Below are 18,421 nucleotides of genomic sequence, written 5' to 3' on the forward strand. Positions count from 1 at the left end.
ACAGACACTTTTTTTTAACCAAATCGCAGCGGGCAGCAAGGGTTGCATGCGGCCCATATGCCACATGTTGCCCACCCCTATTCTAAAGGTATATGATAACACCCTGGTATTAAAATTAAGATGTTTCTTTCCATAACGTTGTGAAGTGCTAGGATATTTTTCTAATTAAATACCACTTGTGTTTTGATTTTTAGTGCTGAAAGAGCCTTCTCTAATTTCTCTTCATTAATATGAATGTTCTATACAGCAAGAACTCTTCCGGGGAATTTCTGAAATATTATTTATGTTTAGACAAGCTACTTATATAGAATACCAACCCTGTTCTCCATTGATTTCTTCACCAAGTTGAAGCTTTTCCAGCGTGAATCAAACTCATGCTTGTGTGACCCTTGGAAATGTAAAAGATCTCCAATGATCTGTAAAGCAAGAATTTGGGTTATATAGAGCAAGCCTACTTGCGCAGCATAAAATATTAGAAAATACATCAGAGATTACTGTACCTTTATGATGAGGAACAAAGACTTGGTATCATCCTCTGAGTTCTCAAGTACATAATCTGTCACAGTAAAAGAAAAATCCAGCTCAGTAAAACAACTTAAAATGCTAGTTCATAGACTGCAGGACACTTTATTTAAACTGAAATTCTTGACTGGAAGGGAAGCAAGTATAAATTACAATGGGTTTTTTTTTTTTACTTCCTTCAGTTCTGATCTACCATCAATGAAATTAGATTTTACAAGTGCAGTGTATGACAGATCTTTTAAGCAGCTATACAAATGCAGTGGAAAGGAGAACAGAAGCACACTTACGCAGGAGCTTCCTTGCGACCCTGCCGATTGCTTCCCTGTAATTCTCTCTCGACAAATCTAGACAAGGTAAGACCATTCATTATCTATAAAGGTTATGCTCTATATTACACAACATTGCAAGACACATATCAGTGGGGATATACCAAAATAAATACAAAGTAATAGAGTTTGCCTCTGACGCTTCTACATGGGAGACATGAAGATTCTGCACACACACAAGCATACTTGGGCAAAGCTTGCAGGCAAACAGGGACTCCTTCATTCATTTCAGTGTTAGGTACAGCTCTACATATATAACCTCCTCTGAACATATCCAGCTGTTCCCAAAGTTCACACAAGCATCTGAATATAAATAAAAGCTGAATCCTTTTTGAACTCAAGGTATGCACAAAAGAGCATACATTCCACATGTGGCCTGTCAACTGTAATGGGTGTACACATGCAGAATTGGGCATGTGCTTTCAAATACTGCAAGGCAATGGCATGAAAAGGATCAAGGTTTGTTGGGAGGGATGTTTTAAAAAAAGACAAATACCTAATTAATTCTACATACGTCTGCTGGTCACGCTTGACAGGGTATGGGGGCATTTTGTACCCAGGCATAAGTAGTGAGCAGCAACCATGAGCTCACTTTCATATGATATCATGTTTGCATATTTTATTCTGTGGTGAAGACTTAAAACTGACCTACACTGGGGGGGGTGGGGAGGGCACGACACACACATGGTGCAGCATTACAAGGAAGGGCAGGCATGTGCAGGCATGAGATTTAGGCTCTAGTGTTCCCTCCTCCCCTTGCACACAGCAACTGAAAGCTTCCAACTGCAGTTAGCAGCAAAACCATAGTTTGTTGTTTTGTCCAAACCTGGGGAACCATAGTTTGCACAAACCAAGGATTACAAATCATGGTTTCAGCCTGATTTGGAATCCTGTTTTAAAGGGAAAACCACTGTTTGCCAAATTTGGACAAAACAGCAAAATCATGGTTTCCCACTTATTGCACTCAGAAGCTACTGATCAATACACCCAAGGGAAGAAAGGAGCATCCAAGTCCAATGCTTGTGCTGCTCTTTCTTGTAACACCAAACCATGGTTTAATACTGATTTAAGTTTGTTGTACCTAGCACACTGTTATAACTGAGACCACGTGAAGAAATGCAGACTTGATCATCACCAGAGCTGTGCATATTCCACAGCTGCACAGTACAAGGGTAGAAACTGCATCATGCAAATATTCAGCATCCTGATAAATCCAGCATTCATTTTTAAAGAAGCACGTTTCTACGTTAAGACATAGAGAAAAGACACCAACACAGACTTTGTCTCTACTCTGTCATTGGAAGGTAGTAACCTTCTGCACTAAGCGGGAGCAAGATTTAGATCATTCTTTACTGTAAGAGATGGGGCTAACTCACCATAGTCCACACCAGTATAAAGTTTGATCTCTTCTAAAGACACTAGACTTGGAACCCTGTAGAACACACAACAGATACATGCTGCTTAAATAAAGCCCCTAATGCTGTGAATATAACTTGTTCAATTTCCCATATTCAATAGTCACTGTTAAAAATGTCTGCAGACCAAGAACAGTTGCTGCTATGCTTTCCCATCATTTAAGATGTCTTTAAAGTAGGTGGACAAAAACAGAAGTCATGTGAGATGTATAGTTGCTGGGTATTTTCTACTGAGAATCATGTTCAAGACACCAGTTACTACACCCCTACAAACATGCTCTTACACAATTCCTTGAATATTAGTCACCAGGGCAATGGACAACAGCTCTTTTAGTTTTCTTTGCCTGCACTGAACTCTGTAAACTTATGGCTTTGGTTTGTAGATAATACAGCTTAAGATGGCCAGAGTTAAAACAAGATGGAAGGTTGTATAATGGAGACATCTGTAAAAAAATCATTATTGATGGAATCATTAAGGAAAAGATAAATGCCTGTTAAACTGGAAGCCTTGCCAGATCAGTTGTGATTAGTTTGCACTAAAATGTTCCAAACTTTATTATCTGAAACCTCCTGTTGTTTTCACAAAAGATAATACTGATTTAGATAAAAGAAACAATCTACTCCCAACATAAGCAGACACTGTGAACATCCAAGTAATACTAACTTGGTAAGAACTTTCCTCAGATTTTATATCCTGCATTTTTTCACAAATGAGATACTCAAGGCAGCTTACATCCTTTCTCAAATAGAAAAAAGTAAAACCATTAAAATAGAATTAAAATGTGGTTTCGAATTTATTCGAAATTATAATATTTTAGTTTTCATGTTATTCAGTACCTGTCTAGGTACAGCAGCATTCTGCCTTTCCACCTTTTTTAGGGCATCAAGGCATGGTAACATACAACATCCATCACCGTCAGTGCAACACATCCGGAGAGCACCAAGTTGGGAAGGCTGGTACATACAAGCCACAAACTAGGCACAGATTCTCAACATCATCCTCACTCTCCATAACAGAGTACCTTCAAAGGTAAATTCAGGTGAGTTTACACAATCACTTGTGATGGGGAAAAAACCCAACATACATTCTGATAGACGTCGCCTTTTTTCCCCTGTCACAAGGTTTTTTCTCTCTAAGTAGGGTAGACATCGTGGGATCTAGCGTAAATGATCTCTTTCTAGGGTTGACATGTTCTCTATGCATGTTGGAAATGGAATATCACAGAGTCCAGCCCAATTCACCAATACTCACTCACTTATCACAGATCAGTCCCATACACTAGCTTGATGCATGTGTTACTTATGTGTAGGGCAGTCAAGTGTAGCTACAGGAGCAGGGCCATGCTCCTGGCTCTACCCCCAACATCCTGCTCCTGGGCTAGCTCCATCCCCAACTTCCCATGTTGAGTGTAGAGATCTGCCTAGGAAGTTCTACTTGTGAGGAGCTGCTGGTGTGTTGGGGCTCCACATGATCTGGATATCTGTGTTAGCCTGTGAAGATTTTCCCTAGATCATTATGTTTTTCTTAATAATTCATTATTAGTTTTTAGTTTCATATCACAAAAGAACAACTTATCAAGAAATCAACAGTGGCTGCTAGTCTGTGTCTTTGTACTGGTTAAACATGAACAAACATTCTCAAATCCTGGACACTGTTGCATGAATTTCAGTTTCTTTTACTTTATAGTCTTTTCCCCTACCAACCCTCCCTCCCCCCACCCTCCAGTAACCCCCACCACTTGAGTGATCCCATCTCAGGACCAACTCAGGAAAGAAAGAAAAAGACAAAAAAAATATTAAAAGGAAAGCAAAAAGGGAAAATATCTTAGTAAGAGTGGTTAATCAAACAGTTCCACATATGGCTGCCAAATCAGGAGGCCTCTGTCCCCTTTCATCAGGTGTTTAAACAACATTAATTCATGGGAGGCCAAAGATGACATAGCCTCACATCATGCTTCAATCCTGGGTGGGTGTTTCGACTTCCATGCCTGGAGCATCAGTCTTTTAGCCACTAGAGCAGCCCTTAACAACCAGTCCATTAGTGTCGTGTCACTCTTCCATATTGATGGCCTGAGTCCTAACACCACTGTATGGCCTAATATGTCAAAATCTAATTGAAGAGTGAATTTGATCCTTTCAATCACATTCCCCCAAAACAGTTCCAGAACTGGACAACTCCAGAGCATGTGCATTAGAGTCCCTTTCCCTTTTGGACATCTCCAACAAAGGGGGGAGTCACATACATTCTTCTGGTACAGTCGTTCAGGCTCTTAGAATATTTTTTTGTTTCCTTATATCATTCTATTTATCATCGACATAGAACAAAGCTTACTTACAGGTGAGCTACTCTTTCTCCTTTCAGAGGTGGCAGAATGTTCCCCGATCCAATCAGGCAATTGTGTACTATAGTAAGACTCTGCTGCACATCATCTCTGAAAATAAATGTTAAATATATTTCAGTGTTTAAGATATGCAAGTCTGGGTTCAGAAGGGGCAATGCTTCTTTTTGGCCATTATTGTACTCTGATCTCCACAAGCCTTTCACCACTAGAGGCTGCTCTTGGGTAGTCATATAATTTCTGAATACCAGAGTTTAAAAAGTAAGACCATCGCAGTTAACATATTCCTTTATAACAGAACTCTAAATATTTCTTTGCTCTAGATCTATAACAGCATATAAATGTTTTCTACAACAGTGCTGCAGGACTCTATTAGCACAGGCTAAACACCAACCACATTCTAAACTACAGAGGAAAAAATATCTACAGGCTCCTGCAACCAAAAATGTTTCTTTTAAGCGTTATGCATATATTAAAAGTGCAGTTACCCCTGACTTGATTGATGTTATTTTTTTTTAATAGTCCAGACTTGCCCTCCCATGAATGGAAAAAGGCTCCTTTCATTCACGGAAGGCACCAAGATCCAGTGGAAACTCCCCACTAGAGGAAGGAGAAACAAGTTTTGCCAATTCCCCTTTCCCCCGGTAGCTTCCACCACCACTACCTACACTGTTTCAGATGGTTGCCCAACCTGTGGGAGCAGCTTTTCAGGGGGCACAAATGAGGAAATTAGCAAAAATCGCATCCCCATCCCTGACCCCTTCCAAGAGTATTCTGTGAGTTCCACTCAAGGGAAGTCTGGATCTCAAGGGAAGTCTGGATCCAGCTCAATGTTTTTATCCTGCTTTTCCTCCAACCAGGATTTATCCTCCCAACAATCCTGAGAGGTTGAGAGCTCCATGGCTGTCCAGAGGTTAGAGCCCAGATCTCAATTCTATTCCGACACTCAATCCACTATACCACGCTGGCTCATAATACAATGTAGCAATTAAAGACATGAGCTCCAAAGTTGGAAGTCCCCAATTCGAACCTCTGCAAAGCCACATACTCACTGCGAAGACTCAAGCAAGCCATGATCTACAAGAGCCATTTTACACACTACATTTTCAATGTGTAGATGCACATGTAGTTGAGCTGGGAAGTCTCCAGCTCAAATCTCAGCCCAGCCATGAAGACTCTGGGAGGACTAAGGCAAGCCCCTATTTCCAAGGGCCAAAGCATAAAATGAATTAAAGTAGGCACATCAAGAAGCTGGACTGGCTGAAGTGCACAGTAAGCATGTGCTTGCCATCACATGATATGTGAAGAATGAGATGTGAAGAACACACACACACAGTAAATCTGTAATATGGGGGATAATAATATTAGCCTACTGTATGGGGCTATTCAAGGATATGTGAAGCAATTTGCTCACCTAGTGAGATCATCCTCATAGAATCATAGCATAGTAGGGTTGGAAGAGGCCTATAAGACAATCAAGTCCAATCCCCTGCTCAGTGCAGGAATGCAAGTCAGAGCATCCCTGACAGATGGCTGTCCAGCCTCATCCTGAATGCCTCCAGTGTGGGAGAGCCCACTACCTCCCTAGGTCATTGGTTCCATTGTCGTATTGCTCTAACAGTCAGGAAGTTTTTGCTGATATTCAGCCAGAATCTGGCTTCCTGTAACCTGAGCCCATTCTTCCGTGTCCTGCATTCTGGGGTGATCAAGAAGAAATCCTGGCCTTCCTCTCTGTGGCAACCTTTCAAGTACTTGAAGAGCGCTATCATATCTCCCCTCAGTCTTCTCATCTCAAGGCTAAACATGCCCACTTCTTTCAGTCTCTCCTCATAGGGCTTTGTTTCCAGTCCCCTGATCATCTTTGTTGCCCTCCTCTGAACCCTCTCCAGTTTGTCTGCATCCTTCTTAAAGTGTGGTGCCCAGAACTGGACACAGTACTCCAGATGAGGACTAACTAGTGCTGAGTAGAGGGGAATTAGTACTTCCCCAGATTTGGAAGTTATGCTTCTATTAATGCAGCCCAAAATGGCATTTGTCTTTTTTGCAGCCACATCACATTGTTGGCTCATATTCAGCTTGTGATCTACAACAATTCCAAGATCCTTCTGGCTTGTACTGTTGTTGAGCCACGTATCCCCCATCTTGTAACTGTGATTTGGTTTCTTTTTCCTACGTGCAGAACTTGGCATTTATCCCTATTAAATTTCATTCTGTTGTTTTCTGCCCAGCACTCCAGTCTATCAAAATCACTTTGAATTTTGTTTCTGTCTTCCAAAGTATTAGCTATCCCACCCAATTTTGTGTCATCTACAAATTGCATTCCCTGTACCTCCTCCTCCAAGTCATTAATTAAAATGTTGAAGAGCACTGGGCTCAGGACTGAGCCCTGCGGTACCCCGCTTGTTACCTCTCCATGGTTGGAGAACATCCCATTGATAAGCACTCTTTGAGTCCAATTCTGTAGCCAACTGTTGATCCACCTGATCGTTGTTTCATTTAGCCCACTTTGAGCTAGTTTGCTCATCAGGAGATCACAGGGCACTTTGTCAAAAGCCTTTCTGAAGTCGAGGTATATTATATCCACAGCATTCCCACAGTCCACAAGGGAGGTTACTTAATCAAAAAATGGGATCAGATCCGTCTGGCACGATTTGTTCTTGACAAATCCATGTCCTCCTCTTGGAGCTGCTAGCCAAATCTTACCTGCATAAATCTTGCCAACCCAAAATGTGCCAGTCAGTTGAACTCTTGAGGAAAAACCCAACCATCAACTGTACTTCTACTAACCTGGACATTTCAAGAGTTCCATCTGCATAGCGTGCTAGTTTGTCAAGCTCTGGCTGAAGAAAAGAATCCAGCAAGTCGAAAGAAAAAGTTGTCTCTTCAGCTGAAGGAACATGCCACTGGATGTCAAGGTTTCGTAGGTCACCAGGTTTACCCCAGTCCTGTAAACACGAAACAAGAATGTGCATTTCGCATTTAGCAAGAATGGCAAACAATCATGTGTTACACATTTAAAAATGAGACTAGTGCTTATTATAGAAAAAAAGGGGGTTGCACCACTCATCCTGGGCAACAGGGGTGCATCGTAATAAAATTATTCAGAAGATAATAGGACAATTGGGAAAATGGTCCTGCAAGCAACTCTGGAAAATAAGGCTCACTGGACATATTTACACTTAGCTGTTACCAAAAAAACCCAATTACATCTGATTCAGATCACGAGTCATCTCCAAATTTTTTTTGGACAGAGCTCCAATATTATTTTTCTTTTAAAAAATTTGTTGCTTTTCTCCAAATCCATCCAAGGAGGCTAACATAAAGATTATAAAGTGCAAAAGATGATTTTGAAATAAAAGCCAAAATATCCAATAAAAACAGAGAGATTACGGAGACACTGAAGCACTATCTTCCTAAGGTATATAATATAAAGCTCTGTCAGGCTTCCTTTGGAAAGAGAATTTCACAGTACAAGGGCCACCAACGAAAGGCTGTTCTCGAACTCAGAGAGCAAAGAGATGGCCTTGGATCAGGGTTTCTTCATCAAAAAAATGGGTGTAGGCTTATGTGGCAAAGGTCGGTCCCTGAAATATGCTGGCCCCAGGCCATTAATGGTGTTTGAGGTCAATACCAGCACCTTGAATTGTGCCTGGAAAGTAACTGCAGCCAGTAAATAACACAGGTCTTCTGCATGCCACAGAATGAGTCACTATATAAGTACCTGATAGATGTTACTTCCTCACCCACCCATAAGGATTCTGCCTGAAGAGAAATCCAGACTGGGCCTCAGGCTTGTATGCTCCCTTCCCTGCTCCTCTCACCATGGGACAAAGCCAACTGCTAAACTGGGAGATGCTTCAGTTATTTGAATACAGAATATCCCTGGCATTGGGTGATTAAACCCTCTGTAAAGAGGGGGGTCAACATTTTCAATTGTCAGAATTCCACATATCACTCTTCCCATTCCCTCCAACCCCACCGCCATGGCTAGCAAAACCAGAGTAAATAGTGCAAAATCAGCATATAGTTGTGCCATTTAAACAACACAAATTCCACCTTTTCATGGTGCAGAACATGGGTTATCATAACGCAGTATTTGGACTATTTAAACAGTGAATCAAGGGGACATATGCAGCCTTGCCAATAAGCAGAGGCCACTCCCTGCACTGCTCCTTTCAAGGAGATACAGAGAGAAACAGAGCCAGCAAACAGAACCCTGCTGCAACTTCTTTCCAAGAGGCAAAGCAGATCTCCCAATTGTCAAGCTCTATTTTTAAGCAGTCTGAGGTAGCTTAACGTTTTTTCTTATGTCCTGCTGCCTAGTTGACATGATTGCCACTGCTTGCACTCTAAGCAACAATCCGTTTGCTTGCCACCTCTATTTTTATTTGCAACAAGAACCAAGGATAATGCCATTTCATTTGAAGTTATCTGTGTTTTAATATTATGCTTAATTTTCCCCAGCCCCCTCCAGCCTCACATATTTTACATAATAAAAGAACTGAATATAATATAGAGCACAGGTAAATTAGGACTATACAAAATAGCTGTTAACAAACAGTGAAAGTTTATAGTACTTGATGGATAGTTAAAATATCACACATATTGCCACCACAAGGATGTGGAATTTCATTTCACAGTGAACTGATGTGAAACCACCTAAAGCCAGCCTTCTACAACCTGACATCCTCAAGACAAGTTGGACTACAACTCCCATGATCTATCACCAGTAGGGCTAGTCTGGGGATGCTGGGAGTTGTGCTCTAACACATCTGGAGGGCACCAGTTTGGGGAAGGCTGATCTAGGCCTAACACAAAGAGCAGGTTCACTCAGTATTTTCTGTACACATAAGCAGCCCTGACTGACTTTGAGCATGCACTCAGAGGGACAGCATGTGAGTCAGACAATCACAGCTGGGAAAATATGTCACCACAATAGTGGAAACTGCTGCTGTCTATATTGGTTGAATTTCTGAGCTGAATACATGCCTGGGAATGCTCTGGTCTGCTAACATGGATACAAGGTATTGTCGGAACCAACACATATGAATAGAGGGCAGCCTCTGCTTTGTATTCCTTAAATGTAGTTGGGTATAAAGTTAGGCAGAGCCACTAAGTGTCACATCTTACAAGATTAATAGGTACACTGTGTCTATATCGCATAATATCCTATAATATACAAGAAGAATGCATGTCTTTTTTGATCAAGTGTCACATCACATAGATGCAACAGCAAACCTCTCATGTGTATACATGCAATCAAAACAAGATGCATCCCTTTTACACATTATGGGGAATACTGCAGACACATGAAGCATACCTGATAATTTCCTATCATTTGAAGTAGCCCCTGGTTACTGAGCTACTCAACATTGTATTAAACATTAGCTTTCATTTCTATTGCTGATTTTTCATATGTTAAATTGCCTATCCCCTCAAAATGAAGTGTGCTAGAGACCAACTAAAAACATAAAATAAAGTGTTGATGGTAAAAATTGGCATTGCAGATTTCTACTCTTAGAGCATCTTTCAATTACACTTTCCATAGCCACTTGGTTGGATAAATCTTCAAATAAAAGCAAATAGAATAATAGTTTAGTTTTATTTTTTTTTTAAAGGCAGTCAAATTATCTAATCCTAAGTAAGTTAAAATCCTTGCCTTGATAGGAAAGTATTCAGAAAGAGGCTTGTCAAAGCCACCTGGCACACTGCAGTATTCTGTGGGGTAGATAAGTGTAGTAGAACGAAGAAGATGGTGCAGTAGGTTACAAGACAGAATGTAACCCTGCTTACAGGTTAAATGGACGGTTCGCTGCAGGATCTTCAAAAGCTGCTCCCTGTATGGCAGCAACTTCTTCCCATCCACACGAGTGATCTAATCAAAAGTGGAAAAATCAGAAATTAAATATGTTATTAATACACTATGAATGCTACACACAGGAAGAAAAAATCAATGCATCTTCTACTTTGAATACTGCAATCACTCTGCTAGGACAGGGGTGGGCAGAAGGTAGATCACCAGATGTTTTGGACTTCAATTCCCAGCATTCCTGACGGTTGGCCATGCTGACAGGGGCTTCTGGGAGTTGAAATCCAAAACATCTGGTGATTTACCTTCTGCTCCCCCCTGTACTAGGACATCTCCAGGCCCAGGTGCCACCCTGACAAGTCAAACACAATGCCTTATTTTCCTTAAGGCAGACTTCCCCAACCTAGTGCCTTCCAGATGTTTTAGACTACAACTCCCAGGATTCCTGACTGATGGTCATGCAGGTTGGGGCTGATGGGAATTGTAGACCTAAAGATCTGGACGGCACCAGGTTGAGGAACACTGCCTTAGATAGTCACATACTGGTGCTGCAGCCAAGACCTCTGCCTTGAATAATGGCCTAGAGAGGCTCCTCACTTGTCTCCCCACTTAGCTCCAGAACAACTGAGCACCAACCACCAAGGTACAAATTGTGGGACCAGAGGGTGAAACTGGTGCTGTTTATACAGCTGGGTGAGTGACACACATTTCCAAATGATGCGTGCTGTAATTAGCTGAAGAAATAGGGTGAGAAGCCAAAATGCCTATATTATAATGGACATTTCCTGAGAGGGGAAAGAAGGAGCAGACTGGAGCTCCTTGTAATGGTGAGACCTCCTCAGGGAAATAACTTCTGCATCCTAGGTAGGGCAAGCCACACAGAAGCAAGCACACCTGAGAGCAAAATTACAGCTGCTGTTATCCCATGTAAAGCTTTACAGCTAGAAAAAGCTGAGCCTGTCCCCGCCCCATTCAAGATAAATTGAGACTCTAGCTGCCACTACCCATAGCAGAAGTGTAGCCACTGTGCTGGAGCAATCTGATACAGTGCCCTGAACTCTGCCTAGACAATTTATTTTCAGTCACAAGGCTCATGTGCTTTAGTTGCATACATCACATGGAGGCTTCTGTATAAAAATGTCAGTACTGTTTTGTTGCACTTTGTCAACTTTTGCTGAAACGAAGTATGAATCAAATACACAGGAGGTACATCCAGTATTAAAAAGTAGCATTCCTCATAAATACCTCTGACAAAAGTTGAAGGTTCCAGAGGAGCTCCTTATCTAACTCTTCATCACGCAAGACATCATCATCTAGATAAAAATATTAAGCCCTTATGTTACTACACTGCAGCATGCATAGCTGAAGACGTATTTGCAAAAGTCTGAGAGATCTTAGAAAGCTACTCTCGATAAACCCAGTGAAATCCTCCTGAATAGTTAAGCAACTTTTTTTAACCCTCAGCTGCCTCATACCTTGACATTTGCTGGAAGAATTGTATTAATTAAACAAAAGACAAAGAGGGCTGTGACACTTCAGGAACTTAGATGTTGTAGGCTGTTAATATGAAGATAGGTATTTATCGCATTCACACACAACATTTTTAGGTGTACATCTAAAACTTTAGGTATAATGTACAAAGTGGCCCTCATTCGCTTGCTTCACATAATGGATCTGTGTGAATAGCTTCATTTCTCAATTTTATGTTGAAGATTCTTTTTCATACAATACCCATAACAGATGCAATTCTCCTTCCTCCCAATTTGGCTCATAGGTTCACCCCCCCCTCTTTTTCAGCCCATAAGAACATAAGAAGAGCCACACTGGATCAGACCAAAGGTCTAGCATTCTGTTATCACAGTGGCCAACCAGTTGCTTGTGGGAAACCCACAAGTAGGACATGAGTGCAATAGCACCCTCCCACTCATGTTTCCCAGCAGCAGTTGTACATAAGCATATGGCCTCTGATACTGGACGTAGCATATAGCCATCAGGACTAGTGGCCATTGATAGCCTTATCCTCCATAAATTTGTCTAACCCTTTTTTAAAGCCATCAAAATTGATGGCCATCACTTCATCTTATGGTAGTGTATTCTATAGTTTAACTACGTGCTGTGTGAAAAAGTACTTCCTTTTATTTGTCCTGGATCTCCCATCAATCAGCTTCATGGGATGAGCCCATTGGGTTCTAGCATTATGAGAGGGAGAAAAATATCTCCCTATGCAAAGGAAGAGGAAGAAAGAAAGAGAGAGAAGTTTGTTTTGGGGGTTTTTAAGGAGAAAGTAAATACCACTTTACATATTTAGGTGTACACCTAAAAATGTTATATGTGAATGTAACAAACATGTCTCTGCAAACAATTTAGCATGGAGGTGCACTCATCAGGGTCGGTGATTAGCTACAACTGTTGAAAAGTGAGATTTGCCTCTGCATATTGCTCAAAATTGTCTTAAAGCACTTGTGAGGAACATGGATCAAGAAGCTGGGTTTATCACAGAGTGATAAACACATGCAGCACTTGAAGTTCTTAGTGTGAAAAAAAGATAAGGTGCTCAAGGCAAGAACAGCCTATCAGAGCTTCTTCCTGTGCACATGCTCCTTTGAGACTAGAATGAATGATGCCTGCCAGAAAAAAGGTCCCAATTATGTTTGGTTTCCAAGTCAGCAGGGCAGGACCAATAAGTAATCTCTATCTGCTAACTTCAAAAGGTATGCAAGCACTTTTGACTTCAGCTAGAGACTAACAAAGCTACCCTCATGGAATTAGTTTAGCTGTAAACTAATTATGTACAACATGAAGTATATCACGCCAGTAGTGGCAAGTGTTGGACTGGAATCGGGGATCCCCAGGATGACATTCCCGCTGAGTCATGAAGATGACTGTGTGTCACTAGGCCAGTTACCAAACTTGCCTCCTAACCTTCCAAACAGGGTTGGTGCATGCTGCCCTGAAAAAGGTTGTAGAAAAGGGGTGGAATGTATTTCAAATTTTAAATAGGCAACACACAGAGACAAATACAAGCCAGTTGCAACACAAAACAAGATCACTGAAACTTACTGAGCGTAAGATGCGTTATAACACTGCAGCAATGGGGTACAAAGAGCTTCAAAGACTCCTCAGGACAGCACTGAAATGTCACAAAGAATCAAGTCCTACATTAATCTCTTTTTGCAAACATGGATGTTCATTTTAAAGATAATGAGCACCCTACAGCAATAATTAGGAATGGGTCTTTCTGCTGAGTGGCCTTGATTCTAGACGGGATGAAGTATTAAGGGCTAGATAAGGAATCTCCTATCCAAGATCTAGAAGTGGGGACAGAGGCCTTGACAAGGATTCCCAGGGCTAGCAAAACAGAGCAACTGTGGTTACTCCTTGGTGTGCATCTCAACTGAGAAGTGGAGAGGGAAGAGAAAGAAAGGATCTTACTTTTACAGCAGCTCGGCACATGTCAGCTACCATCCGACCTGCCACTCTTGTCTCAAATATATTTGAAATAGCAAAATTGAAAACCTTTTCCAAGGCAACCTAAGGGAAAAGCAAGAGAGAAAAATTGTAATACAACAAGAAGGAAACATCGTTTTATCACAGGGGTGGGGAAACTTTTTACTGGCCCAAGGGCCAAATTGACTCCAGGCAAGCATGTTGAGGGCTGCATCTCAAAGTGGGTGGGGCCACGCCACTGGCATGTGGGCCCCGATGCAATTGCCCAGACCCCATTCACACACTTACAAACAAAACACACACACTCTCACACAGAAAACATACCCCATTTCCTAAAATACCTTCCCCATGCTGCAATCAGAGATTTTTAATCATCATTTTTTATTTGCAAATATCAACAGAAACAAAAAGGTAAGAGGGGTGCAACAATGAAAGCAAAGGAAAAAAGAAAACTAAGGACATGACATCAAAGCATATTCATTCACGGTAACAGTTCACAACTGCATTAAGAAAAAAGAAAAAGGGATTCAATTCTCCTATTTCAAATATATACATTAATATAAGCAGCCTATATATCTAAATAAGCATCCAATCAAAATTGACAACTGTATGATATACGTTCAAATGCAGCAAGAGCTGCATTTGAATGATAGGTGGTGAGTGTTTATCTTTCCAAGCTTGAAGTATGAGTCTTTTTGCAACTGTAGGGGCTCTCAAAGTCCAATTCTGCTGTCCATCTGTTCATCCCCACATCACAGGAATATAATTTAAAAGCATATGAACATCTATAATTATCACAGATTTTCAATAAAAAATGTATGCAAGTAATGACTTCCAACCAGAAAGAAGCCACCACAGGGCATGCCCACATCATATGGCTCAACAAGCCATTATTTATTTGTTTGTTTGTTTGAAACATTTATATCCCACCCCATATCATTAGGATCTCAGGGCGGCGTACATATAAAATCAATTTAGGCAATATTAAAACAATAAATAATTTAAACAGCTAAAAACATATTAAACCATTAAGCAAGCTAATACCAATTTAAAATCCAAAATAATAACACAGTTAAAATAGTGTGCTACTTTGGGGAATGCATTTAGCCCTCAAAGGCTTTGATAAAAAGCCATGTTTTAAATTGGCACCGAAATGAAGCCATTGTCTGTGCCAATTGGGCCTCCAAGGGGAGGACATTCCACAACCAGGGTGCCACAGCAGAGAAGGCCCTCTCCCATGTCCCACCATAATGTATGCCTTACACTGGTGGGATGCAGAGAGGGGAGGCGCTCCCTCAAATATCGAGGTCCCAAGCCGCTTAGGGATTTAAATGTAATCACTAGCACCTTGAATTCCAACCAGAAGCATATCGGCAGCCAGTGCAATTCTTTTAAGACTGCTGTTTTGTGATCTTTGCAAGATGTTCTGGTCAACCATCTAGCTGCTACATTTTGCACTAGCTACAATTCCCGAGTCGTCTTCAAGGGCAACCCCACGTAAAGTGCATTGCAATAGTCTAATCAGGAAGTTACCAGCACATGCACTACTGTTTCTAGGTTATCCCTGTCCAGGAAAGGCCGTAGCTGGCGGATCAGCCGACGTTGGCCTCAAGTACTCTGGGCCACGGAGTGCACCTGGGGCTCCGGTGACAGAAATGGATCTAGGACTACTCCCAAGCCACACACCTGCTCCTTCACATTACATCAACAGCATCTAGCAGAGCTAGCCAGCTTCTTCTTAATGAGCCTCTGCGGTGTCCAACATACATGAAACATCAATTTCTGTTGAATCAATCTCAATTTTAAATGTACAGAAATGGTATATATAGAAGCTAGGGCAATCTTCCATTGATTAAGCTGTATAGAACACTAATTCCCTATTCCATTCCTCTCTAACATTCAGGACATTCACTTTGTTACATTCCAAAAGACATTTATAAATGGCTATTGTAGGCTTAGCTTTCTGTAAAGAGCCAATTAATTCCCCCAGCAATATAGGAATTGCTGAAGCATTCATCACTGGTGGCCCATACATAGACACTAATTGGTGCTGCAGTTGAATGTATTGCCAACCAGGAATAATGGTAAACGATATCTAAGCCGCAATAATGAAAATGTTAAAAACCATTCTTTCGATCCTATTAACTGATCTAAAGTATAAATTCCACTATCAACCCAATTCCGCCACATAAAAGGCTGCCTCCCTATTATCAAGACTGGATTTCAAAAACTTTAGAAAGCTTCCATTGGTGCCCATGGAGGCTTTTTAAAAGCCTGGTTGCAGCATGGGAAGGGCCCCGCTATTTCACAGTACTGTACAGCTACAGGTTAAACAAATAAATATGTACACCAGCCTTTTAGTATACTTCCTTGTCCAAACACAGAACAACAGGAAAAGGAAGAATTAAAACAGTTCCACAAGCTTTTGTCTTATAAAAATTAACAGAGGCAAACAAGCTGAGCAGTGTTTCCATTCCCACACCCTTGGCAACACATACCTTAAATATTTCTTTTGAGCACTGTGTGAGGATTGTGCTGAAAGTAGAAGACAGGCCTAGTTCCACTAAACTCTCTAAATGAGTCATTTTTTCTGTTTCAGTCTCTTCTCTCGTTTGCTCCAGTGTGCTGCTTTCTATGAGCCCAAAACATCTACATAGTAAAAATCAAGAAAAAAGGGTTAGCAAAAACAGCACTACCATTTTACAAACTTTACTGCAGAGAATACACTGGCAAGATGCTATGATCTCTGCATAATATATTTTCCTGGCTTGTAAAGGATTAATCACCAGATCACTTCTGGAAAGTAGAGAACTGCCTCCAGGTGACCAGGCAGAAATCTGTACACACTATTTTTCCCCAATAAACCACAAATTGCTAACATAGACAGTGTGTAGGCAAGCAGGCTAGGAAAGACGTTTGTGGACTACAAATTTATTTGGGAGGCTGATATCTCATGTTTGATTTATTTTAAAAAAGAATCTAAAAATCAAAGAAGTAGAAGAGATGAACCACACTACAGAGACTGCATGCACTTCTTGGAATCGGTCAGAGGTAGGGTTGGCGGAGAATTTCTCCCCGAAACTTCGGGGGGGCCAAGCGCCAACGTGTTTGGCCCCCCAAAGAAGTTTCAGGGAGAAATTCTCCGCACCCCCCCCCGCACCCCCGCCGGGACGGGACTTACCTTTCCCGAATGTCCCTCCCAGCGGCGGGTCCCGACGGCGGTTCGTCGGGTCTTCGTCAGGGGCGGGGGTGGCAGCCGATCTTTCGACCGGCTGCCGCCGCCGCCATTCCAATAAAAGTAAAAAAAAAAAAAACGCCCCCGTGATAGGCTACGTGACGATTAACGTAGCCTATCACGGCTAGATTTGCAAAGTCAGCCATGATAGGATACGTAAATCGTCACGTAGCCTATCACGGGTGACTTTAAAAAAAAAAAGCGCGTACGGCTAATGGCGGCCCCCATAGGGAGCCGCCATTCACGTTCCTTATTTGGTCGCTGTCGTCTATGTAAAGATTACATAGACTACGGCGAAAATAAGGGTAACGGGGGCGTTTTTTGTTTTTGTTTTTACTTTTTATTTCGCGGCCGGGTGAGGCGAGGCGCCTCCTCCCCGGCCTGAATTTCGGCTGGGCGAGGCGGGAAGCCTCCCCCCCGACCTGAATTTCGGCCAGGCAAGGCGGGAAGCCTCCCCCCCCGGCCGGAACTTCAGGGGGAGAGCAGCAAAGCGCCTCCTCCCCACCACGAAAAGCTGCGAGACCAGGTAAGTGGCTTTCGTGCACTCCTAGTCAGAGGAGAGAAAAGGAGTTTCTCCATGCTTTATATGCACAAAAGCATCATGTTTTCTGACAGCAGATTCTGAAGTATGCAGTCTTCCAAAATGGTAAAAGAGAGGAGCATGAAAGACAGATCTTGTTCAGCCATTCTTTTTGAAAACAATATAGGCTGGGGACAGCCACTGGGATCTTATATTTAACTTATACCGCTGGCCATTAACTTTGCACCTCCAATCTGTGCGACTGCTCTCTGTCATTTGCTGACTCTTACATCTACAATCCCCTCTCGGAACATTCATGCAATGCCACCAACTCACTGTCTTTTCAAAGCCTGTCTATTCTGCAAAGCCTTTGGCTTAACCTCACAATAAAGTGTTACGACCATTCTTCCCATTATTAAAAAGCAAAACGCGCACATACAGCTTGTGGCTAGGGTGGAACTTTTAAAGCATATATGTACTCATTTGGGCTGTGACTAATAGAATTGGGAGTGAAGATGCTTTGGGGAGAAAGCTTTAGACAGACCTGCAGATTAAGGGACTAAATTAGGATACATGGGAAGGCCATCGGATTAGAGTTATCACTTCACCAGCACGCTCAGTTTTCTCTCACAACTTGCCTGTCCATAAACTGCAGTACAAAATCTTCAAATTCAGCAGTAGCAGAGCACAGTTCTCTTTCCACCTACAATTTCAAAGCACAGGAGAAAAATAAAGCTTTTGTTCTGCTACTTCCAAATTATGATATCCTTCCCAAGTTACAGCTAGAAATTCTGGATCAATTCTATAT

General features: G+C 41.7%; 1 protein-coding gene across 1 annotated transcript in view; it reads right to left on the minus strand.

Moving 5' to 3' along the window:
• The window catches only part of PSME4 (proteasome activator subunit 4), a 106,939-nt gene that overhangs the window by 36,566 nt on the left and 51,952 nt on the right, over window positions 1–18,421 (minus strand). The window contains exons 13-24 of the mRNA XM_084829244.1: window positions 18,252–18,316; window positions 16,357–16,507; window positions 13,844–13,942; window positions 13,472–13,541; window positions 11,657–11,724; window positions 10,262–10,477; window positions 7,390–7,547; window positions 4,600–4,695; window positions 2,225–2,280; window positions 810–866; window positions 501–556; window positions 318–416 (exon numbers count right to left, since the gene is read on the minus strand). Of these exons, the coding sequence (XP_084685370.1) occupies window positions 318–416; window positions 501–556; window positions 810–866; window positions 2,225–2,280; window positions 4,600–4,695; window positions 7,390–7,547; window positions 10,262–10,477; window positions 11,657–11,724; window positions 13,472–13,541; window positions 13,844–13,942; window positions 16,357–16,507; window positions 18,252–18,316 (1,191 nt within the window). The remainder of the gene's footprint in view (window positions 1–317; window positions 417–500; window positions 557–809; window positions 867–2,224; window positions 2,281–4,599; window positions 4,696–7,389; window positions 7,548–10,261; window positions 10,478–11,656; window positions 11,725–13,471; window positions 13,542–13,843; window positions 13,943–16,356; window positions 16,508–18,251; window positions 18,317–18,421) is intronic.

This window comes from Heloderma suspectum, chromosome 1 (genome assembly GCF_057233095.1).
Source record: "Heloderma suspectum isolate Gila_16-S chromosome 1, 16-S_ref, whole genome shotgun sequence".
Taxonomy (NCBI): Eukaryota; Metazoa; Chordata; class Lepidosauria; order Squamata; family Helodermatidae; genus Heloderma; species Heloderma suspectum.